The 24,524-nt window shown below is 50.4% G+C and overlaps 1 protein-coding gene across 5 annotated transcripts in view; it reads right to left on the bottom strand.

The window, feature by feature from the left end:
* The window catches only part of LOC103185177 (high affinity cGMP-specific 3',5'-cyclic phosphodiesterase 9A), a 54,634-nt gene extending 30,546 nt beyond the window's left edge, over window positions 1-24,088 (bottom strand). For 3 of the 5 annotated variants that reach the window (XM_007903559.2, XM_007903562.2, XM_007903561.2), the window contains exons 1-16: window positions 22,500-22,893; window positions 19,946-20,027; window positions 18,348-18,477; window positions 13,633-13,711; window positions 11,739-11,874; window positions 10,998-11,074; window positions 10,718-10,884; window positions 10,462-10,499; window positions 5,163-5,246; window positions 4,455-4,592; window positions 4,171-4,261; window positions 3,687-3,749; window positions 3,295-3,380; window positions 1,679-1,727; window positions 1,381-1,454; window positions 225-303 (exon numbers count right to left, since the gene is read on the bottom strand). In XM_007903559.2, the coding sequence (XP_007901750.2) occupies window positions 225-303; window positions 1,381-1,454; window positions 1,679-1,727; window positions 3,295-3,380; window positions 3,687-3,749; window positions 4,171-4,261; window positions 4,455-4,592; window positions 5,163-5,246; window positions 10,462-10,499; window positions 10,718-10,884; window positions 10,998-11,074; window positions 11,739-11,874; window positions 13,633-13,711; window positions 18,348-18,477; window positions 19,946-20,027; window positions 22,500-22,555 (1,429 nt within the window). In that variant the 5' untranslated portion in view covers window positions 22,556-22,893. Of the gene's footprint in view, window positions 1-224; window positions 304-1,380; window positions 1,455-1,678; window positions 1,728-3,294; window positions 3,381-3,686; window positions 3,750-4,170; window positions 4,262-4,454; window positions 4,593-5,162; window positions 5,247-10,461; window positions 10,500-10,717; window positions 10,885-10,997; window positions 11,075-11,738; window positions 11,875-13,632; window positions 13,712-18,347; window positions 18,478-19,945; window positions 20,028-22,499; window positions 22,894-24,043 lie in introns of those variants that run through there. The other 2 variants (XM_042334551.1, XM_007903560.2) reach the window with 2 other exon arrangements.
* Window positions 24,089-24,524: the final 436 nt, after the last annotated feature.

Below are 24,524 nucleotides of genomic sequence, written 5' to 3'. Positions count from 1 at the left end.
CACTGACCCTGTGTCACTCACACTGACCCTGTGTCACTCACCATCCCACACACTGACCCTGTGTCACTCACCGTCACACACACTGACCCTGTGTCACTCACCGTCACACACACTGACCCTGTGTCACTCACCATCACTCACACTGACCCTGTGTCACTCACACTAACCGCGGGTTAAGCACTGCTAAGTGGGAAATGCAGAGCGGATCTCTCACCACCACTCACCGATTGAGCCAGTGCCATCAATGATTGCTGTGACCGTGGACAGCGCCTTGGAATTTCCCATCAGACTTGTATGGGTGCCCTGGAAATCAGAAGCCGAACATGGTCACTGGCAGGGCGGGGAGGGAAGGAGGCGGCGGGGGGGTCACTACACCTGCTCGTCTGTTACCCCTGTGCTGGGGGGGGGGAGGGCGAGCAGTACACCTCTCTCCTGTTACCCCTGTGTTGGGGGAGCACTGCACCTCTACCCTGTTCCCACTGTGCTGGGGAGTGGGGAGACTATACCTGCTCTCCTGTTACCCCTGTGCTGGGACCTTGCGGGGAAAAGGGGTCACTGTAGCTACACAGACTCTGGAATATAGAAGTAAGGAAGGGCTAACCTGGTTATATACAGCAACGGTCACACCTCATTTGCAGTAACTGGGTTCAGTTTTGGACCCAAATCTTAGGGAGCATATATACCTACATATAGGCTTGGAGGGTGATTCACTACATTAATACCTGGGACAAATGAATATGATGAGAAACTGGGTTAACTTGGGTTAAATTCCTTAAAACATAGGAAAATAAGAGTCCATTCAGCCATTGAGCCTGTTCCCCCAGATTATTGTATTTTGGCACATCTATATTTCCAATGCCCCACGCTTTCTCCATAATAATAATCATAATCCTTGCATTTGATATAGCACTTTATCACATTGTTGAGATGTCTCCAAGGACTTCACAGAATATACTGTAAAGTGTTGTGACTGCATATTTTGTGGGCAAAACGTGGCAGCAAGGTAATGATCTACAAACAGCCATGGAGTGACCGAACAATTTTAATTTCAGGGATTGTTGGCCAGGACACTGGGAGAAACTCCTTTCTCTTTCGAACTGTGCCATGGGATCTTTAACGTCCACCTAAACAGGCAAATGGGACCTTGATTTAAAGTCTCAGCTGAAGGATGTCTCATCCATAGCCCTTAATGTCTCCATATTCCACATCTTCATATTGAGCCGAAATAATCCAGCCGCTTTATAAATCACTCATGCGACCGCAGGGAGGAATCATAGAATTATACAGCACAGAAGGAGGCCATTCGGCTCATTGTGTCCGTGCCGACTCTTTGAAAAACCTGTGTGTAAAAGAAGGGAAAGGAAACCACAGAATACTCACTAGGTCTGTAGATACAGCCGTTGTAATCAGAGAGTAGGGTCCATTCACTAACGCCCCACAGCCAATGAGCATAACTGGAGCAGAGAGAGAGATGAATAATTATTCTGTGTTCAGACATCTCTAAAGTTAACAAAGATTCCAGCTGCCAATCCCCCCACACCAAACCCCAATCACTAATTATCCCCGAGACTACCAACACCCACACTCTAATCTACACGAATCCACTCACTCAAATCCCTAATCTCCACTATTCTCCGCCAATCTACCTAAATCCAATCCCCTGCACAAAGGGACTCACCAATGATGGTTTTCAGACCCATATATTTCACGGTACAAAAGAGATAGAGCTGTAAAAGAGATCATGTTTTAGAACAATCCAAATATAATGCAGTAGCCCAGTACACAGTGACAGTTGGGGGGGAATTGCAGGCAGGAGAGGCTGAATCTGACAGAGAGAGAGAGAGCTGGAGGAACGTCAGTAGAGACACAGTCAGCACACTGGCCAGGAGGAGAGACTGTCTCCGACAGTCCAAGGGCTGAAGTAACTTTTGTGGGGCCAGCCGGGTGTCTGCCACATGCAGAAACCCATCACTATGCTTAAGAGTATTTAAACCAAGCTGAGAATTCCAGGCATCCCACATGGAAATTCCTGAGATAGATTGTTGGAAAGGAATGCGCAGGAGGGAGAGAGTGCGCATTCCTAATAATCCTTGCATTTGATTTAGCACCTTATCATCATTAAGATGTCTCAAAGCACTTCATAAGATAATAATAATCCTTGCATTTGATATAATGCCTTATCACGTCTTCGAGAGGTCTCAAAGGGCTTCACAGAATATACTGTAAAGTGAACTGACTGTATATCTTTGTGGGAGAAACACGGCAGCTAATTGCGCACAGCAGTGTCCCACAAATAGTCGTGGATTAAAGTGACCAATTTATTATTGTTTTTTGAAGGAGTTATTACCCATGGAAAAGCTATCCATCAATCGACTAACAACTGGGTTCCTACTTACTACTGGGTAAACAGAGGCATGTGGAGTAAGGAACCTTGCCCAATATTTCGCTCTCTGGGAATCGCTTGCGGGCTCTTGCTTGCAAGGCGAAGCTCTAACCACTGAGCTACAGGACTCCACAAGGATATACTATAAAATGGGTGAAAGCCAATTGTGCACAGCAGTGTTCCACAATCAATCATAAATTGAGTGACTACATTTTTTTAAAAAAGGGACTATTATCCCCAGAAAGCAATTGGCCAATCGACTAACAACTGGGTTCTTACTTACTGAATTACCAATTCAACGGCAAATAGTACCACAGCTAACAATGGACTGGGAGCAAGCTTGTGCAGAGATCCCGAGCATGGAGCCAACGGTCTCGAGAGAGGGAAATCCCACCAAAATCCAAGCTGCGGGAATGGAAAACCAGGATGCTTACCTAATTCCAGAGAGTATTAGGAGCAGGTTAGCAAGAGCCAAGGCCTAGGGACCCAAAAGTGTGTGTTGGGGAATTGCAGGAGTCTCACCAGGTAAAACCACACAGCTCTATATTTCTGTCTGGCAAGCTTTTATATTGCTTGTCCAGCTAGGACCACCCTACCTCTTAGGGTGTTGGCTTGCAGGGTTAACAGGAGCTGTGTGGGATGACTCTCTGCCCAAGTGACTGGTCTACCCTTCCAAGTCCTGCTGATGAGCCAGGCTGGGCTGTCCTGTTCTCAGCAGTGCCCTGGAATACTGCCCACCCAAGCCAAGCATATCATCTTGGAGCCAATTCAGTTCCAAGGTGACCCCGCTTACACCCCCCCAAAGGAGAACAGTCACTCGTGGAGGGTAGTCACCAGTGTAACATCAGAAGAGATAGGTCGCTGGCTGGGAGCAGAGACTGAGCCTGACAGCATCTGAGGTTTACACTCACTGTTGGTGCTGCCAGCAGCAACATCAGTGCACAGGTGGACGCCCTCTTCCTTGTGTAGTCTGAGAAGAGTCCCGCGAAGATTCCTCCTGGGAAAGAAACACAGAATAATGGTCATCTTCCACCCATTCATAAACGCATTGGGCTTACACATTAATATTCACACACATTCAATCACTGATGATTTATTTATTTATGATTTAATCATTTATATGCGCACGCACCCTCACTCCATGCACGTTCACACTCACCCTCACACAACTGTACTCCACACACCCTCGCACAGTCACACTCGCTCTCACTCACAATTTCTTTCTCTAGCATTCACTCTCATGAGTCACTCTCTCTCTTGCTCATTCAAGACTTGCTTTTGCACACGCAGAACGAGCTCCTACCTATTATTCCACCAACGTCAAACAGCGTGGACAAATCACCAGCTTTTTTGGCATCGAAATGCTCTAAAAAAACGATTTTCAATAATTTAACAGTGAAATTGAGAAAACAACAGTCTACACGCAGCGCCTGACCTATGTTAGTTTCATTCCTATTTCCATGTGCCAGATACTTGCTCTATCCTGTTATTGACCTCAGCTGGGACAACACACACACTCACTCTATCTATCTATCTATCGATCGCACTGTCGAACTCACACCTTATCTCTCTTTCTATTGCTCTCTCTCTATCGATCTTTTGCTCTATCAATCGTTCTATCTCTGTCTAGCCAGCTTGCCCGCCCACGCCAAGGTAAGGTTAGACAAGCAGGAATCAGCCAGTCCTCCCATCCACTGGAAGAGGCATTTGTGAATGAACATAAGGTGGCTGGCTGATGTGCCTCCATTGTCTAATACTAACTGTAAATGAGGTGAACTCAAACTCACCTGCGTTAGCTAGGTACATTGGCAGCCAGAAGAGAAAAGTGTAACTGACCAGCTTTGCAAATAGCAAACATAGAGAGAACTCCACCACGCCCTGGCACAACACGGAAAAATAAATTACACACGATTTACACAAGGGAGCGAAATGCAGGCTGGCAGAGTGTCAGAGCGGGGTGGGGGGAGCAGAGCGTGAGAGATGGGGGTCAGAGAGTGAGAGCTGGGGGGGGAAGAGAGTGAGAGCCGGGGGGGGAGAGAGTGAGGGGGAGGGGATAGGGATGTGTACTCACAGGGATCCTCAAGGCCCCGAGGAAGCTGATGGCAGGGGTCCCTCTGCCACTCTCTGTTGTGATTACCACATGGCTGGAGGAGCTGCTGGGCTTGGCTGGGATCCTGACATTGTTCAGAAAGCATTCAAACTCCGAGTCCTGTCACTCACACAAACAATTCCCACGCTGAATAGCCTGGCAGCACCAGCACCTGCCCCCGCTCACTCACCCAGCCCTGGCCACCAACATCAGGACCACCGATGGTCAGAGGCCATACTATCCCCCAAGGATCAGGGGGCCATACTATCCCCCAAGGATCAGGGGGCCATTCCCTCCCCCTCCCACCCCAGGTCAGGGGGCCATTCCCTCCCCCCCACCCCAGGTCAGGGGACCATTTCCCCCCCCCCCACCCCAGGTCAGGGGACCATTTCCTCCCACCCGGGGTCAGGGGGTCATTTCCTCCCACCCAGAAGCAGGGGGTCATTACCTCATGCCCCCACCCCCACAAGGTCAGGAGGCCATTTCCCCCCACCACAGGGTCAGGAGACCATTCCCCCTACAGGGTCAGGAGGCCATTTTCCCATCCACAAGGTAAGGGTGACATTCTCCCCATCCCCACAGGGTCACAGGTTACTGAGTAATCGGCTGGGCAGGGCAGGGCAGGGCAAGGCTGTGTTATGGCGCTGGGGAATAGATTATGCTTGGCACAGGGTGACAGACTGAACTCACCAACGAGGCATCAGATCTGCTGCTCTTGTAATGCTGCCCTTTGCTTCTCAGGTTATTCCACCCACTGAAGCATTTTGTTGGTTTCTGAATAAAATAATCAGGTTAGAGACATGCTGTAGCCCTGCTATGGGCTGGAGGGGGGGAAACGACCTCCTGATCCTGTGAGGGGTGCCAGAGGGAGTGGAACCCTGACCCTATGGGTAGGGAGGATATGGCCACCTGACTCTGTCGGGGGGGCGGGGAGGAAATGGCACCATGACCCTGATGGGGGGAAAATGGCGCCCCCTTCCCCCCTAACACTCATTGCTTGCGTAATTCAGGGAGGGCAGACGAAACCCAGACCGGTCAAAATAGTGAGAAACATTGCATTATTTGGAACTGCTGGTTTGCAGGTATTAGCGAGCAAAGTGTTTTGAATAAAACAACTTGCAGTTATATATCGTCCTTCATATAGGATATTGGTGGCCAATCTGTGGCCCGCGGGCTGGAAGTGGCCATCAAGAAGTGACCCCTGAATATTCCCATGAGTCAAGGCACAAGTCCACGCTTGGCCGTTCAGTTCAGTCGCGTTTTCATTTTTTTCTTGATTTAATATTTCTTCATTTATGGCATACATTAAGAAATATTCAATCAAGAATATTTATTTTGTTGGCCAACCATAAAGGTTGGGGAGAGGTAGGCGGTTCTGAAGGAAAATAGGGGCAGTTTTTTTTTTTTTTGTCGGTCAGCTGGATATCTGACACGTGCAGAAACCCATCACCATGCTTAACAGTATCCAAACCAAGCTGAAAATGCCAAGAATTCCTACATATGGAAGTTTCAGAGATAGATTGTTGGAATGGAATGCCACTCTCTCCCTGGAGGGACGCTTCCTGCTTGTCTAATGCCAGAAAGTATTAGGCGCAGGTTGGCAAGAGCCCAGGCTTGGGGGACCCCAGAGTGTGCGTGGGGTAACTGCTGGAGTCTAACCAGCTAAAACCACAGAGCTTGCTGTTGAGAGCGCTGCCTGGCAAGCTTTTCTGCTGCCTGTCCAGGTAGGACCACCCTACCCATCAGGGCTTTGGCTTGTAGGGTTAATAGGAGCTGAGTGGGAAGAGCCCCTGCCCCCAGTGACAGGTCTGCCCTTCCAATTCCTGCCCATGCACCAGGCTGGATCTCTGTCAACAGCAGTACCCTGGAGTACTGCAGACCTGCCTGGAACCCAACTACCAAGACCGCCACAGAGGGCTGGTTCAATTTAGACACTCCGGCTCCAATCATGTCACCTTGGAGACAGTTTAGCTCCAAGGAGACCTCTCTAACGTCCCCCCAAGGATGATAGTCACCAGTTGGTCATTTGATATCTGCCAAGCGCGGGTTTGAGCCCCCACTAGGTGGATCGTAGGTACCAAGAGCTCCCTGCGAGCTTCTCGGTGGGCAACACAGCTTAGTATGAATTACACAAGAGCTTTGCCACCATCTTCCTGTCCGCAGCTTGGGAACATGTGCCTTCCCACTGAGCGATGATTCCACCAATTGGAGTTGCAGAGTTTAAGCAGCAGCTGCTTACCTCTCTGCACGCCAATCAAGGTGGATTCTATACGCTGGATGTACAAACATGTGTTCACAAACTCGGACTCCAGATAACGCCCTCCAGCAGCTGTCACCCCATGCCTCCGAGCTTCCTCTTCAGCTATTTTGCCCACAAAATATACAATCAATTCACTTTACAGTATATTCTGTGAAGCGCTTTGAGACGTCTTGAAAACGTGATAAGGTATCATATCAAATGCAAGGATTATTTATTACCATTATCTGATGAATACCTGCCTTCAGTGTGGTGGGAGGACCTTTACAGGACAGCTTGTGATGTGCCAAATATCTTGATGTTCTCGAGATCCAAGTTACCAAGTTACTCAGCACCAGCTGCTCAATCCAGGTCCTCACGTGAGGGGCTTTGGGAAATAGTCTTGCCCACTGTGAAGCCAACTCTGCCACCAGGGGGTTTAGCCAAAGGTCAATCAATGTAGGTCAGAGCCCTCCCCCTCCTGTAGTCGCTTCCTGATGCCCCTTGCATCTTCCAATCAATACCCTCCGTATCTTTCCTTGGGCCATGCAGAACCATGATTCCACACTTGGGAGCACCCACCACCATGTTCCACCGGGTTGCCCAGTGTTCAAGATGGCGAGTGCAGCTCCTAAGGTCCCCAGTTGAGTCCGCGAGCAGCACAATATCATCCACAAACAGAAGCACCGCAATCCTGTCAGAGGCCTGGAATGGATACACCAAGTTCTTCCCCCTCAATGCCGTCCAACACATCATTGATGATTACAACAAATAGGGTGTGTGACAATGGGTAGCCTTCCTTACCCCGCCTTCCATAAGGGATGGGCTCAGTAACTCCACTGTTGACCCTTGCACGGATCTTGCAGCTGGAATACACATTCCAGATAAAATCCAAGATTTGGCCCTGTACTCTCATGGCTTCCAGTTTCATCATGAGGGTTTCATGAGGTACTAGGTTGAAAGCTTTGCAGAATAGTAATGCTTGCATTTGATTTAGCGCCTTATCATGTCGTTGAGACGTCTTAAAGCGCTTCACAGGATGTACCGTAAAGTGAATTCACTGTATACTTTGTGGGCGAAAAGCAGCAGCCAATTGCGCACAGCAGTGTCCCTCAAATAGTCTCCCACAAACAGTCATGGATTGAGCGCCCAATTTGTTTTTCCGTAAGTGCAAGATAGGTTTCCCCTTAGCCTTACAATGTTCCTCAATCTCATAAAAAGCCACAACCTGTTCCCTCACACAATCCTCACAAGAACGGAAGCCAGCCTGCTCCTTCCTGATCAAACCACGAGCCTCCAATGTGTACGAAACACATGCAGTAGCTTCCCGAAGCACCACTTTAAGAGCCACTGAAATCAGTGAGATCCCTCTGTAGTTATCGGTTTCAATCTTCTTGTGGATAGACACCACAATTGTACTTTGGAACACTGATGGGGTGCGTGACTCAGAGAGAATTCTGTTGACCAGCGGGCAGTACAAGGTGATTTGAGGGTTCATGATTTGAATCTGTAAGATCCTCGCTGTTCTCAATTCTCCTCCCCACTCCAAAATAGCTTTTAGGGATTTAGAATTAATGCTGTCTGCATCGCCGCTGTGCAAATGCACCTCCTCCCAATCGATTGAGGCGCTAAGGTGTTCAATCTGTTCCATAGTTCACTTCCAACTTCCATGCAGATGAATCTCCACTGCGGCCTGTTGGGTCAGACACCAAGTCCGCATAATACTCCCTCCAAACGCCAAGGATACCCTCGTGGATCTGTTGTAGAACAATGGACTTGTCCATGGCACGAGCCCAGAGGGACCCCCATGACCGATAACTGACTTCAGGCAGCGGAGGAAAGATTTGCGATTGTTTTTGTGTAATTGCGCCCATTTTTGGAAATTATGCGATGCATTGATCCCTCTTCATTTCTGTAATAACCTTCCTGGTTTCATGCCTTGCTTGGTTTTACGTTGCCTTTGCCACAGATCTAGTTTCCTCTGAGAAAGCTTTCAGAACCACTGTAAAGGCCTCTGTTCTTGCCTAATAACTCTCCTTCCTTTTGTGGTTACCCTGACAGGGTCCTACTTCACGGAGAGTGACTTGCAGGCTGTAGCTACAACCTCAGCTGCAGAAGCAAGAATGTCCTTCGCTATATTGTGAATCATCGAGTCCACGCTGTCAGCCATTGCACAGAATCGGTTGAAGCGAGGTACTGCCTCTCCCTCTCGCAGGCCAAAATTGCCAGAACAACGCCTAGGCTCTCCATCATCCCCTCAGCACGTTCCCCCGCCCAAGCTGCCTCCATCCTCATATCAAATGCCAAGTGTGAAGAAGTCCTAGACTTCTTTGTGTTAAAGATTGAAAATATCCTTCCCATCCAGATCCTGGTCACCCAACTCCCCCTCCTCTCCCCGCTGCTGGCCCACATAGTCAACTATAATAATAATAATCCTTGCATTTGATATAGCACCTCATCACATTGTCGAGACATCTCAAAGCGCTTCACAGAATATACTGTAAAGTCACTCAGGTTCTGTTTCTCTCCCCCTTAATACCGCTTCTCAAAACCATCTTGACCCTTCCAACCTTACAAATTACCAACCTGCCCTTCCTTGCCAATGCTCTGGAATGTGTTTTCGCTAACCAGCTTTGCTCACACCTCTCCCTCTCGTCCATGCGTTGTCACCTCCAGACTCGACTTTTCTGACCCTGACCCTTTTTTCTTTTGTTTTTTTTTAATTTAAGAAAAAATTGATTTTCTGAACCTGACCCCAGCTCTGGTCTGAAATGTTGTACGCTGTCCAGTGCCTTGGAACATCCTCCCGACGTGAAAGGCACTATACAAATGTAATCTTGTTATTGTTTTCAAATGCCCTCCTCACCTGTCTCCCAGGTGCACCATCCATAAAATCCAGCTGATCTAAAGCTGTCACCCGCATACTCACCCATACTAAACTTGTACCCCATCACACCAGTTCTAGCCAGGTTCCACTGGCTCCCTCTCGCTGAACGGATCGATTTCAAGATCCTCACTTGTTTTCTAATCCCTTCATGCCCTCGCATCTCCCTACCTCTACGATCTGCTTACACCCCAACCCACTACCCACCGCCTCCGCTCGACTGGTTCCAGCCTTCTGAATGTTCCTCTTGTCCTTCGTTTCACCATCGGTAGTACGCACTTTTAGCCACTGCACCCCTAAACTCTGAACACTCTTCCTCTATTCTTATATCTTGCCCCTTCCTTCCCGATCTTCAGATCGTGCCTGAAGACCTTCCTCTTTCGACCATGCCTACGATCACCTCCCCACTCCTCCGGCCCGTAGTTGTGCTCTGTAAGCGCTCTGAGAAGCTACCCTGCATGAGGGGTTCTATATAAATGCAAGTTGTTGTTGTTGTTGATGTAAAATGAAGTGACTGTGCATTTGTGGGCAGCAATGACCCATAAGCAGCCATGAAATGAATGACCAATATTTTTTGTGGGAGATTATTGATCAAGACATCGGGAGAAAGTTCCTTCTATATAGGGAGGCCGCAAGATAGGGAGGTGTTAGGACATAAAGCGTGAGGATGAAGAATTGGAAATTGATCCACTAAGAGACGGGGAGACAGTGGGATCTGGTGGGGACTCAGGTGATGGATGCGAGGAGTTTGGAAGCAGTGAGAATGCAGGTAGAGGAGATCTGAATGAGTTGTAGCTTGCAAAGTAAAAAGTAATGTAAAAGAGCACAGGCTTATAGTTAAACAGTGCCAGTAGTGAGTAAACACTTACATTGATTTGTGTTGAAGTGCATTTTACATCTTGTGGGTCTAAAGAAAAAATAATGCTCAGATTAGTTCAGTTGAATGGAGAAGATTAATCCCCTCAACTGAGCCAGCCCTTCCCCCCCGCTAGCCCGTCCCTTGATGGCCCTTCCTCCCACGATTCCTTCCCGCGTGGGCCCTCTCCCAACCGGCCACTCTGCCCACCATCCCCTCACAATTAGCTAAGAACGGCGCAAACCAACTGTCGCCAGCAAAACACTCACGTTCAATAAGGAAGAAGAAGCAAACAACTCCCATCAGACCTATGATGAGACCAGGCACCACAAAGGAGAGCCCCCAGGGTCCGGACACCCAGTAGCCTGCGATTAGAGAGCCCAGGATGTTCCCCACGGACGTGTGTGAGTTCCAGATGCCCATGATCAGCCCCCTCCTGCCAAACGCACACACACACAGTTACAAAGGGCTGGCAGTGCTAACAACACAATGTCAAAATCAGAAGTCGCTGCCACTCGGCTCAGCAGGTGTATTAAACTTGCTGCTCACCTGCCTTTCCCAAACCAGTTTCCGATACAGGTCACCACACTGGGCCAGCCAGTGGTCTGCACCAAACCATTGGCCACCTGAGGCAGGGAGCAAACACAAGTTCAGGTTCACCAGCAGGAGACATTATAACAGGGTGAGAGATGGGGGGGTCAGTGTGATGGGGTGAGAAATGGGGGGGGTCAGTGTGACGAGGTGAGAGATGGGGGGGGGGGGGGGTCAGTGTGACGGGGTGAGAGATGGGGGTGCAATGTGACGGGGTGAGATGCGGGGGGTTAGTTTGCCAGGGTGAGAGATGGAGGGAATCAGTGTGATGGGATAGGAGATGGGGGTGGGGTGGTCAGTGTGATGAGTTGAAAGATGGGGGGGTCAATATGATGGGGTAAGAGATGGGAGGTCAGTGTGATGGGGTGAGAGATGGGGGTTTGTGTGATGGGGTGAGAGATGGGGGGGTAAATGTGATGGGGTGAGAGATGGTGGTTTGTGTGATGGGGTGAGAGATGGTGGTTTGTGTGATGGGGTGAGAGATGGGGTTTTGTGTGATGGGGTCTTGTGTGATGGGGTGCGAGACGCGGGGTGGGGGGGGGGCAGTGTGATGCTCACTGATGTCCACAGGCTCCGTTGGTGCCCGTCTTCTCACAGTGTTGGGAACCTTCCAGTCCGGACAAGGAGAGGCTGAGAGGGAATGTCGAGGACTGAGCTGGTTCATTGCTTGCTTCCCTTTGAACCCGGTGCCCCGCTCACCTGAACCAGGATGTAGTAATGGAGGTTGTGCACTCGGTAAAAATAGCCCAGGCCGAAGAGGGCTGTGAACAAGCCACTGCTCAGCATGCCGAAGGTCAGGTAGAGCCGTAGAGGCAGACGCTCACCGATTATCCCACTAAGGGTCAGAGAAACAAACCCCTTCACTCAATACGTCTCACCTCTGTCACAATCCAACAACAACAAAATTACATTTATAAAGCGCCTTTCACGTCAGGAGGACTGTCCCAAGGCGCTGGACAGTCATGCGTCAGGACCCAAACATGGGGGAGGGGTGTGATAGGGGTGAGGGAAGGCAGAGAAGTGGGAGAGCGACTGAAGGCACAATCGAAGAGGAGGGTCTTGAGACCGGCCTTGAAGGAGGCGAGGGAGGAAGCGAGGCGAAGGGACCGTGAGATGGAGTTCCAGAGTGTGGGGCAGAGGGGCTGAAAGCCCGGCCACCGATGGTAGGGCGGGAGACATGGAGCAGGCCGGAGCCCGCTGAATGAAGGGAGTGGGCAGGTTGATAGGGAGTTAGCAGGTCAGAGATGTAGGAGGGGGTAAGGCCATGGATGGCCTTGAAAGTGAGGACGAGGATCTTGAATTTGATCCACTGAGGGACGGGGAGCGAGTGGAATCGGGCGAGGGTGGGAGTAATTGGGTCATGGAGCTTAGTGCACAAGAGTACACAAGCTGCAAAGTTTTGGATGATCTGCAGCTTGCAAAGGGAAGAGTTGGGAAGGAGGATGAGGAGTGAATTTCCATAATCGAGCTTTGATGTGCCGAATGCGTGGCTAAGGATTTCGGCAGCCTGAGGGGCGAGGCAGTGGCAGAGTCTGGCAATGCTGCGGAGGCAGATGTGGGGGAGAAAGGACATTTCAGGGTCAAACAAGACACCCAGGTTCCTGACTGGCTTAGTGAGGTTGAGTGTGCAGCCGTGGATGCTGATGCTGCCAGTGCCCGAGGTGCAGAGGCGCTGGCGTGAGCCAATCAGAAGGGCCTCAGTCTTGCTGACGTTCAGCTGGAGAAAGTTGTCCCTCGTCCAAGACTTGGTGTCAGACAGGCAGTCGGTCAGGACGCCAGTCCTGCCAACAACACATCCACAGCATACCCTGAGAGAAAACCCACACTGCTGTCTGGTCTCAGCCTCCTCACTCTGTCCTCATAAATGCTTTGAAACATTCTTCAATGTGAAAGCACAATTCAACTGTACGTTGTTGACTTGTCCACTCACTATTAATCACCTGACCACCCTCTGGAACTCCATCCCGCAGTCCCTCCGTCTTGCCCACTCCCTCGCCACCTTCAAGTCCCACCTCAAGACCCTCCTCTTTGACCGTGCTTTCGATTTCCCTGCTTCCCCCCCTTGCCCTCCACCCTCCCCCACCCCAACCCTCAGCTCGGGTCCGTAACTTGGTCTGTCCAACGCCACGGGACATCCTCCCGACGTGAAAGGCACTATACAAATGTAATTTTGTTGTTGTTGTCGTCGTCAGTTAAACACCTACCCATCACCAGGCAGTCTGCCCCCACCCACTGCCAATTAGTCAGTCAGTCCATCCGCTGGGCAAACATACACATGTAGTCAGTTACTCGGGCACACACGCAGTCAGTTATTCACACACACAGTGAATTATTCACACCACCACCCCCCACCCCCACACACACAGTCCTTAGATGATAATTTTGAAGCTATAGCGCTAACCCAAATAAAAGTTCTCCCAGGTCAGCAACAGCACAAGTTAGAGACAGAATAAAGCTCTCTTTACACTGTCCGTCCACACTGCCAGATCAGTGACAGCACAATTTAGAAACAGAGTAAAGCTCCCTCTACACTGTCGATTCAGCCACAGTCGCCTCACCTACTCCCAACACCCAGAGGCCAGCAGGCAGTTACCTGGCGTACATCCCCACGGCATAGGCACACAGGAAGGAGTAGTCCAAGGCTCCCAGCAGCTGCTTGTAGTTACTTTTTTCTTTAATCGGATTGCGAAAGAAACATGTAATTAAAGGTCATGCAGTCATGCATATCAAGAAAATTATCATCCCGACGGAGACAAACCCCATCACTTTTGCCTCACTGCATACAGTGATTTCCCCCCCAACATCCTCCTCTGTGGTAATCCTCTTCCCCCACCCACACACACTCTCTGAGGTGAAGTTTCTCCCCCCCGACACTCTCTAAGTTAACCCCCTCTACCCACTCTCTGTGGTGAATTCCACTCCACCACGGGCTGCAGTGACTCCCCCCCTCACTGTATGTTGTAGTCTCAGCGCCAATTGTGGGGTAGGCTGGGTTGGGAATATGGAGCAAGCCTGGAGCCTGCTGAGCTGTGGGAGCGGACGAAGCGGACATGTCTGTATGGAGTTAGCAGGTCACAGAGGTAGGGAAGAACAAGGCCATTGAGGGCTTTGAAGGCGAGGATGAGGATATTGGAGGCAGTGGCAAATGAAGTGAATGATTGACAAGGGGAGTGATGGCCAGGACATCTGGGGAACCTCCCTTCTTGTTTTCAACAGCATTGAATAGCAGCTGGCAGCTCCAGCCATCCCGCACTGCCCCAGAACCTGCACATGCTCTGCACCGAAATGTAAGGCTGGACTATGACCTCAAAGTCCCAATATAGGGTTTGAACCCATAACCTTGTGATTTAGAGACTGAGCCAAGGTGACACCTAAACATATTGTTCTTGTTTATTCTTCCAATCCATGTGACCATGTAGCTATCTGTTTCCTCCATGCATCTGCTGACACACTTTGCCTTGCGTTATCTCCCTGGGCTGTTAAATGCCACACTTACTGCGCCCATATTTATTCTTCACTCTTCCAGTAACAAAGTGCAGCTCAGCCCAACTTTGCACTTCCTGTTTGGCACAGTCTCAGAGCTTCCTCTAAACAATAACCTTGGTGGCATCACCATAAATGACTGTAGCGACACAATAAAGCAGCATTTGAACTGCTCTATTAAGTTTGAATGAAACCAATCAGTTTACAGACTTTATGCAGTCACACAGGATATCGAACAGGATTAAGATAATAAACCAGAAACATTAGTTCCAGACAATTATAATCAATAATAATCCTTCCTTTTATATAAAGCCTTATCATGTCGGGATGTTGTCTCAAAGTACTCCAGGATATACTGTTGTGTGTCCGCTGTCTCACTGGTAGCACGTGTCCCATGCTGGGACTTGGAATCAGATAGTCTAAACTGATACTCGAATGCAGCGCTGGGCATGTGCTTCATTATTGGAGGTTCTGTCCTTTGGATGAGGCGTTAAATCGAAATCCTGTCTGCCTGTTCAAATGAATGTTAAAGATTCCAGAGGCAAAAGAAGCAAAAGTGCTTCCCACTGTGGCAGGCTGACACCATATATACCAAAGCAACAGGACAAGAGAGCACAGGTTGGATGTGAAGGGCAGTTTCAGGACAGACACCAGAAAGTATTTAGTTACACAGAGAACAATCAACGATTGGAACGAGTTTAGCAAGAAGGGTGGCTGAGGCCAGATTCCTGAGACTTGTTTAAGGAACAATGCTGCAATGGGAGGACGGTAAGGCATTCCAGAAGAATGACATTAACTGAGTCAAAGGGTTTTCTTTATCTATACCTACAATCTGTGCTCCCTGCCTGACTGCTGTTTGGAATGGCAGTGCCTCCATACAATTATTCTTTGCTACAAAACACAGTTACTCCACTCTACAGTAAAGTCCTGTGAAACGCCTTGAGACGTTCTCCTGACGTGAAAGGGCTGTATCAAATATAAGGATTATTCCTGTGGAGTCCTGTAGCTCAGTGGTTAGAGCACTCGCTTTGCAAGCGAGAGACCTGAGTTCAATTCCAGGCAGAGGGCGAAACCTTGGGCAAGTTTCCTTACTCCACACCACTAATAATAATCCCTCCAAAACCAAAACAATAATAAATTGGTCATTTTCAATCTACGACTGTTTGTGGGACATTGCTGTGCGCAATTGGCTGCCGCGTTCACCCACAAATATACAGTCAATTCACTTTGCAGTATGTTCTGTGAAGCGCTTTGGGACGTCCTCCCGACGTGAAAAGCGCTATATCAAATGCAAGGATTATTATTATTCTCATTCTTCGTGCTGTGCACGGTACCTCTGAACAGATTGTTTTCTTAGGGAGGGGCAGGAATGGTAAGCTGTTGCAAATAGTTGATGTTTATTTAATTCAATGAAGGAACTGGTTTGCATAAAGAGATCACAAGCAAGACATGGGGCAGGGGGCAAAGGGAGGATACTACATTCAGAGAGGTACAACAACAGGAACAAATTGCATTTATATTGAGCCTTTCACATCAGGAGGATGTCCCAAGGTGCTGGACAATGAGGGCTTTTGCACACGAGCTGCATTTGCACACAAGCTGCCCATTTCACCAGTCTGTCTATGTCCTCTTGCAGTCTGCTACTATCCTCCTTACAGTTTACTACTTTTCCTAGCTTAGTATCATCTGCAAACTTGGAAATTGTACTCCCTATACCCACGTCCAGTTCAGTTATATAGATCAAAAACAGCAGTGGTCCCATTACCGATTACTGGGAAACACCACTGCACACTTCACTCAAGTCAGAAAAACAACCGTTCACCACCACTCTCTGCTTTCTGTCTCCCAGCCAGTTCTGTATTGAAGCCATGGGCTTCTATTTTGCTTAAAGTCTCTTATGTGGCACCTTATCAAACGCCTTTTGAAAATCCATATAAACTACATCAACGGCACTACCTTCATCCATCCCCTCTGTAACTTCATCAAGAAAAATCAGGTTTGTTAGACACGATTTGCCTTTAACAAATCTGTGTTGGCTGTCCTTTATTAACCCATATTTTTCTAAGTGAAAATTGATTTTGTTCTGGATTATAGTCTCTAGAAGTTTTCCCACTACTGATGTTAGGCTGATTGGCCTGTAGTTCCAGGATTTATCCTTCGGGCCCCTTCTTGTACAGGGAAGTAACATTTGCAACCCTCCAGTCCTATGGCACCACCACAGTGTCCAAGGAGGATTGAAAGATTGTGGCCAGATCCACTGTTATTTCCACCCTTACTTTCCTTAGTAACCTAGGATACATCCCTTCCGGACTGGGTGACTTATCTACTTTAAGCACCGTCAACCTTTTCAGGTGACTGAGACCTTCCTGATTGGCTCGCGCCAGCGCCTCCGCACCTCAGGCTCTGGTAGCACCAACCTCCATGGTTGCACACTTCAACTCACCAAGCCAGTCAGGAACTTAGGTGTCTTGCTCTGTCCTGCTCCACGTCCCCCGACCCACCCATCCCACCATGGGCGGGAGAGCCTTCAGCCACTCTGCCCCCAACCTCTGGAATTCCATCCCCCAATTACTCTGCCTCGCCTCCTCCTTAGCCTCCTTCAAGTCCCGCCTCAAGGCCCTCCTCTTTGACCATGCCATCGGCCATCCCCCTTCCCCTCCCCTTTTCCCCCCCTGCCCCCAGCTCGGGTCTGAAATGCTGTACTCTGTCCAGCGCCTTGGGACATCCTCCCGACGTGAAAGGTGCTATACAAATGTAATCTTGTTGTTGTTGTTGCTTTAGTACCTCCTCTCTGTTTATTCTTATCCTATCCAATTTCTCTACATTCTCCTCCAATACTGTGGCATTGGCTGCATCCTCTTCTTTTGTGAAGACAGATGCAAAGTACTCATTCAGTACGTCAGCCATGCCCTCTGCCTCTACAAGAAGATTTCACAGGATATTAATTTGTGTTATTCAAAACAGACACTAAATGAAATTAAAAATGTTATTTTTACTCATTTTCTATCTTCTATCTTCTCTTCAGGTTCTGACTCTTGGTAGAACAAAATACTGCACAGGTATGTACAGGTTTGGTAAATCTTAGGAAAAGGCTGGGGAGATTGAGGTCAGAGCCACAAGAAAGAAGATGTTGACGGGAGCCAAGGAGTGTAAGTTCCATCTTGTCAATGTTTAGCTGGAAAAAAATTCCGCTCATCCAGGTCTTGATGTCTGACAGACAAGCTGACAGAACATCAGCGGATCTGGAGTTGGAGCTGGTTAAAGTGAAATAGTTTTTGAATCTGCTTACATGTGGAAGTTAACCCCACATCTGCGAATAATATTCCCGGGCGGGAACATGTAGCTATTAAAGAGAAGAAGATTGAGGTTTAAACCCTGAGGAGAGCTGCACGTGACTGTGCGAGGACCAGAGGAGAAGCTGTTGCTGGAAACAAAGTGGAGATGAGGGGAAAGGAAAGAACAAAACCAGGCAATGACAGGACCATGAAGGTGGAGCTGAGAGAAGAGGTGGTGGAGAAGAATAGAGTGGGCAACAGTGTCAAAGGCTTCGGAGAGATCAAGAAGGACGAGGAGTCAGAGAGAGCCCTGGTCACAAATGGACAGAATATAATTCTGTGTCTGTACTGTGGGCAGGGCGGAATCCAAAATTGGTACAAACATGATTGCAGTAAGTGGTAATGAACATTGTGTTGCGCACAAGACAAACCAGTCTGACAACTCTATTTAAGTGATGCTGAAGTTCCAAACGAATGAATCTTGCTCAGGTCTTTTTTGTGAACACGGAAACACACGATGAGAGGGGGGCAGAAACGAGGAATGACTCACCGAAGGGCTGCCAGCTGCACCAGGTGTCATTGGGGAAGGGTTTCTTGAGCAGATGGGCCTGCACAAGATACTCCTTGTAGCTGTATAGTTCCAGCTCATTGAGCAACGCACAATTCTTGTGTAAGGCACTCTGTGGATAAGAGTCAGTCCTGTTACAATCTTCCACACCCGACAGACATTACATGTCATTAATACCGGCTTGATTTGCCCCCTCCACCACCAGCCCACGAGCATCCCCCACCCCCCCCTCCACCAGCAGCACAAGTGCCCTCCTCCATCAATGGAAATTTTACTCATAAGCAATAAGCTAGGTCTCCTTGGCGCTGAACTGATTCCAAGGTGACATTCCTGGTAATAGAATATCAGAATCGAGCTAGCCCTCTGTGGTGGTCTCTAGTCCCATTCCTGAGCATGGCTCCGTTCTGAAAGATTGATTGTCCAGCACCTTGGGACTTCCTCCCGACGTGAAAGGTGCTCTACAAATGTAATTTTGTATTTTATGTCCATGGTATTCCAAGGCACTGCTGATACCAGGACAGCCCAAGCTGGTTCATCGGCAGGACTTGGAAGGACAGACCAGTCACTGGCGGCAGAGAATCATTCCACTCAGCTCTTGTTAACCCTGGAAGCCAAAGTCCTAACTGGTAGAGTGGTCTTAGCTGGACAAGAACCAGGAAAGCTTGACAGACAGTGCTATCAGTGGCAAGCTATGCAATTTTAGCTGGTATCTCCAGCAGTATCCCAACTCACACTCTGGGGTCCCTAAGCCGTGGCTCCTACCAACCTGTGCCTAATGCTTTATGGAATTACGTGAACAATTCCAAACGGCTATTCGCTTCCTGCTGTTTGTGTGCAACGTGTTCACCAAAAAAATTCACAGGCACATGAACAGTTGCTGTATCAAATACAGGAATTATATTTAATATCGTTCTCATCCTCACCAGTAGACTGAGAGACTGAGCCCAATACCTAAAGTTACAGCATCAATCTCATCCCAACCTTTACAATCAGAACCTGCTTACCCAGCCATGTTTGAGAGACTGACTTCATAAACTAGCGTCATAAACTTTATCATTGGCTGAGGATAAACAGATCTAACAATGCTAATTGCAAAGTAACCCCCAGCAAAGTGTTCTTATCAGTTTGGGGCAGAAACCAGGTGGCCGGCCTGACATCTCACTGCTTATAAAAAACAATTTCCTGCAATTACTACAGTGCTTCTAAAACTAAGAACGATTCAAAGTACATATACAGTTTATCTGTAAAGTGCAGGTTAATGCAGCAGCCAATTTGCGCATAACAACTTTCCACAAAGTCATGAAGAGGCTTGCTAGAACGTGCAGCTTCTTTTGGTAAATTGAAATGAATGACCAATTTTATTTGACGGACTGTTGGCCAGGATTTTAAGATAAAGATTGAGCTGAAATACAAACAGCTCAGGCCAATGGCGATTTTTTGTTGCCCCGGTATATCGGGAACCTGGAACTGCGTGTGCAACAAACCCTAGCCCCAATCCTCAACGCTGACCCTGGAAGGACTGTTGCAAGTGGCAAGACTGAATAAATTTATGCTCACACAGTAGCGATTGACTCACTCACCTTGACAATGCTGATTGGTTTGCGAGAGAGGTGGTAACTGGCGTAGAGCAGGAAGGTGAGAATCAGAGTGAATGTTCTGTAGCTGAAAAACACAATATTTCCCCAAAATTAGTGCTATTCAATCTGACCACCACTCCACTAGTGGGGGAGTGAGCACCAGCAGAGACACGATTGGGAGAGAGCAGGGAACAGGATTAGAGTAGAGATCTCCAGTGGGGAGCGAGCACCAGCACAGATATGATGGGGAGAGAGCAAGGAATGGAATTACAGGAACGATGCCTAATGGCATCCTGGGCTACAGTTTCTTGGGATACAAAACTCGAATTGAACCTCATCTGTCACCCAACCAATTACCTAAAGATTCAAAGCTTTCTTAAACAGCTCAGCCACACTGAAACATAAATTAAATATAAACTTTAAAATACATTAAAAATAGCTGAGTAAGTGAGCATAATTCTTCTAGAAGGGGATAGATGCTGGAGAAGGAAGAATTTTAAAGAGGGTCTGGGGAGTGAGCTGAGAGGGGGATTATTCTGGGGGTCTGGCTATTTGTACTCTGACTATTTATAGCATTTGGGATCTTAATTTCAAACCGAATGGCACAATGCAATATGCCATTAAGATAGACAGCAATGAGCTCACAAGGCAAAACTATCACAGTAGGGAAAACAACAAACCCACTCCAGTCTACAATTCCCAGGCTGGGAATTATCCTTGGCATTTATGGTGCTGACATCATTGTGGGCTGTACACGATAGCTGTGTCAGACAGGAGCCAAGGGATAACACTACCAGCTTTTTTTAAAAAAATGTAGAGACAAAGGACCTGAAGTGCAGCGATTTAGAGAAAATAGGTACCAAATGTCTGAAAGGTCAGATTGAGAGGGCTGCGGACATGAAGGTCAGAATCTGCGGAGTGGAGTTAGTGGTCAGAGGAATAGGGTCGCAGGAGCTCACAGAGGTTATGTGGGGGGCAAGTAAAGGAGACATTTGACTTTAAACTTTTAAAGTCAATATGCAGAGTTGGGCAGAAAGTTGGGTGTCACCTTAGAACATGTGGATGTGGATCCCATCAGATGATGTCGCCAAATGTAAACATATGGATGAAGAAAAGGAGACAACCAAGGACAGCACCCTGAGGAAGGCCACATGCCCCTCAGTAGACACACCCCTTCCCATCCTTTTCCTCAATGCTCCCCCCACCCACCCCCAACTCCCGTCCCAGCACCCACCTCCCCATTCCCCAGCATCCAACCACACCCCCAGCACTCACCCACCCCACTCTCCCAAACCCCTCCCCAGCACCCAACCCCTCCCCCAGCACTCAAACCCTCCCCCATCACTCACCCACCCCACGACCTGTCCCAGCACCCCCACATCCCGTCCCAGCACCAGCCCCCCTGTCCCTCAGCAGTCCCCCGTTCTGCTAGCACCCCACCTCATCGCCAACAGCCCCTCAGCACCCCTCCCCCCAACCCAGCATCCATATTCTCTAGTCCCCCAATACTCCTCTCCCCCAGCACCCATACCCTCTAGTCCCCCAACACCCACTTCCTCCAACAACCATACCCTCTAGTCCCCCAACACCCCCCTCCCCCAGCACCCATACCCTCCAGTCCCTCAACACCCCCCTCCCCAGCACCCATACCCTCCAGTCCCCCAACACCCCCCTCCCCCAGCACCCATACCCTCCAGTCCCTCAACACCCCCCTCCCCAGCACCCATACCCTCCAGTCCCTCAACACCCCCCTCCCCAGCACCCATACCCTCCAGTCCCCCAACACCCCCTCCCCCAGCACCCATACCCTCCAGTCCCTCAACACCCCCCTCCCCCAGCACCCATACCCTCCAGTCCCCCAACACCCTCCTCCCCCAGCACCATACCCTCCAGTCCCCCAACACCCCCTCCCCCAGCACCCATACCCTCCAGTCCCCCAACACCCCCTCCCCCAGCACCCATACCCTCCAGTCCCCCAAACCCCCTCCCCCAGCACCCATACCCTCCAGTCCCCCAACACCCCCCTCCCCAGCACCCATACCCTCCAGTCCCCCAACACCCCCCTCCCCCAGCACCCATACCCTCCAGTCCCTCAACACCCCCTCCCCCAGCACCCATACCCTCCAGTCCCCCAACACCCCCCTCCCCAGCACCCATACCCTCCAGTCCCCCAACACCCCCTCCCCCAGCACCCATACCCTCCAGTCCCCCAACCCCCCCTCCCCCAGCACCCATACCCTCTAGTCCCCCAACACCCACTTCCTCCAACAACCATACCCTCTAGTCCCCCAACACCCCCTCCCCCAGCACCTATACCCTCCAGTCCCCCAACACCCCCTCCCCCAGCACCTATACCCTCCAGTCCCCCAACACCCCCCTCCCCCAGCACCCATACCCTCCAGTCCCCCAACACCCCCCTACTCCAGCAGCACCCCCCTCCCCCTCTCGCACACACACCCCCCTCCCCCAGCATCCACCCCCACTAGCCACCCGCCTCCCACCACACCACACCACAGTTCCCCCAGAGTCTCCCCCCCCCCAGTCCCGCAGTACCTACCACTGGTTGCGTGAGAATGAAGTTATAAAGCGAATCCCCGGCGGGAGCTGAGCCATCAATGCTTCCTCGGCCACCGGTCGCTCCCACAGTGAGTGGCGCGCCTCAGCTCTCGGGCAGATGTCAGCAGGTGAGGCTCCAGACTGCTGCCAGAGCTTCCAACACGGTTGTGCGACCAACGCCAATTCTCGTTGTGGTTTCCCTTCCGGTCTCTGATATCAGCTCATTTCACGAGCAGTCCGCGTCCTGGACATAATGCCATCAATTTATTTTCCCCCCCAAAGCACAAGATGCGCGCACTCGTCATTCCTCACTCACACCACCTCATCCCCTCGTGTTATCATCTCTCTTACTCTCACTCCGTCACACTCTCTCTGTCACTCTCTGTCTGACTCTCTCCCTGTCTGTCTGTCTCTGTCTGTCACTCTCTCTGTCTGACTCTCTCCCTGTCTGTCTGTCTGTCTCTGACTCTCTCCCTGTCTGTCTCTCTCTTTGTCTGTGATTCTCTGTCTCTGTCTGTCACTCTCTCCCTGTCTGTCTGTGTGTCCCTCTCCCTGTCTGTCTGTGTGTCCCTCTCCCTGTCTGTCTGTGTGTCCCTCTCCCTGTCTGTCTGTCACTCTCTCCCGATCTGTCTGTCTGTCACTCTCTCCCGATCTGTCTGTCTGTGTGTCCCTCTCCTGTCGGTCTGTCACTCTCTCCCGATCTGTCTGTCTGTGTGTCCCTCTCCCTGTCTGTCTGTGTGTCCCTCTCCCTGTCTGTCTGTCACTCTCTCCCGATCTGTCTGTCTGTCACTCTCTCCCGATCTGTCTGTCTGTGTGTCCCTCTCCCTGTCGGTCTGTCACTCTCTCCCTGTCTGTCTGTGTGTCCCTCTCCCTGTCGGTCTGTCACTCTCTCCCTGTCTGTCTGTGTGTCTCTCTCCCTGTCTGTGTGTGTGTCTCTCTCCCTGTCGGTCTGTGTGTCCCTCTCCCTGTCGGTCTGTGTGTCCCTCTCCCTGTCTGTCTGTGTGTCTCTCTCCCTGTCTGTGTCACTCTCTCCCTGTCGGTCTGTGTGTCCCTCTCCCTGTCGGTCTGTGTGTCCCTCTCCCTGTCTGTCTGTGTGTCTCTCTCCCTGTCTGTGTCACTCTCTCCCTGTCGGTCTGTCTGTCTCTCTCCCTGTCTGTCTGTGTGTCTCTCTCCCTGTCGGTCTGTGTGTCCCTCTCCCTGTCTGTCTGTCTGTCACTCTCTCCCTGTCTGTGTGTGTGTCACTCTCCCTCTGCCTCTCCCCCCCCCCCTCTCTCTCTCTCTCTCTCTCTGTCACTTTCTCTTCCGTATCTCTTCCGTATCTCTCTCTCCCTCTCTCTCTCTCTCAAGAGTGTCGCCCCACTTCCCGGTGACCAGCAGCGACGCGGCCGCCACTCGGCGACACCGCCGCGAACCAAAAAAAAAACCCGACAACCCGACTGACAACGACGTTACTCGGAATGAGCCAAGACCCGAAACCGACCCGCACCCGCGCAGGTGAGGCCGTTCACCTGCCGCGACCCGGCGTCCCCCTCCCCCTCCCCTCACCTGCCGCTCGCCGCTCCACCGCGCTCTCCCTCCGCCCGTGCGCGCTCGCACGCAGGCACCGAGCATGCGCGTACCCCCCCCCTCCCGGGGCACGCCGGGACATGCAGTTCCCCGGGTCTGACGGAGGACGGGGCAGAGCACGTGCATCCCAGGGGCACGCCGGGAGGTGAAGTTCCCAGGTCCGGCAGGGCCGGGCCGGGCCGAGCGGAGCATGCGCGTCCAATGTGAGGCCACGCCGGGACGTGTCGTTCTCCAACGGGAGCCCGCGGGTGCGGGAAGGGGAAAAAAAAATAACGAGAAGGAAAGAGTTCGGATGGGCGGGTCTCCTCTGGGCGGACTCCCAAGGTAACGGGTGTGGCGACAAAATGCCGTTAACCTCAACCTACGCTCGTGCCAACCCGCCGAGCAAGGAAGGCGGCCCGACGCGAGGCTCGCGGCAAGTCCCACCCACCGTCCACCCCGCGCGTCTCTCCCTCCCCCG

The sequence above is a fragment of the Callorhinchus milii genome, unplaced genomic scaffold (genome assembly GCF_018977255.1).
Source record: "Callorhinchus milii isolate IMCB2004 unplaced genomic scaffold, IMCB_Cmil_1.0 Scaffold4, whole genome shotgun sequence".
NCBI classification, from domain to species: Eukaryota; Metazoa; Chordata; class Chondrichthyes; order Chimaeriformes; family Callorhinchidae; genus Callorhinchus; species Callorhinchus milii.
The sequence above is the reverse complement of the archived record's forward strand: the minus strand, read 5'-3'. Positions and strand labels throughout refer to the sequence as shown.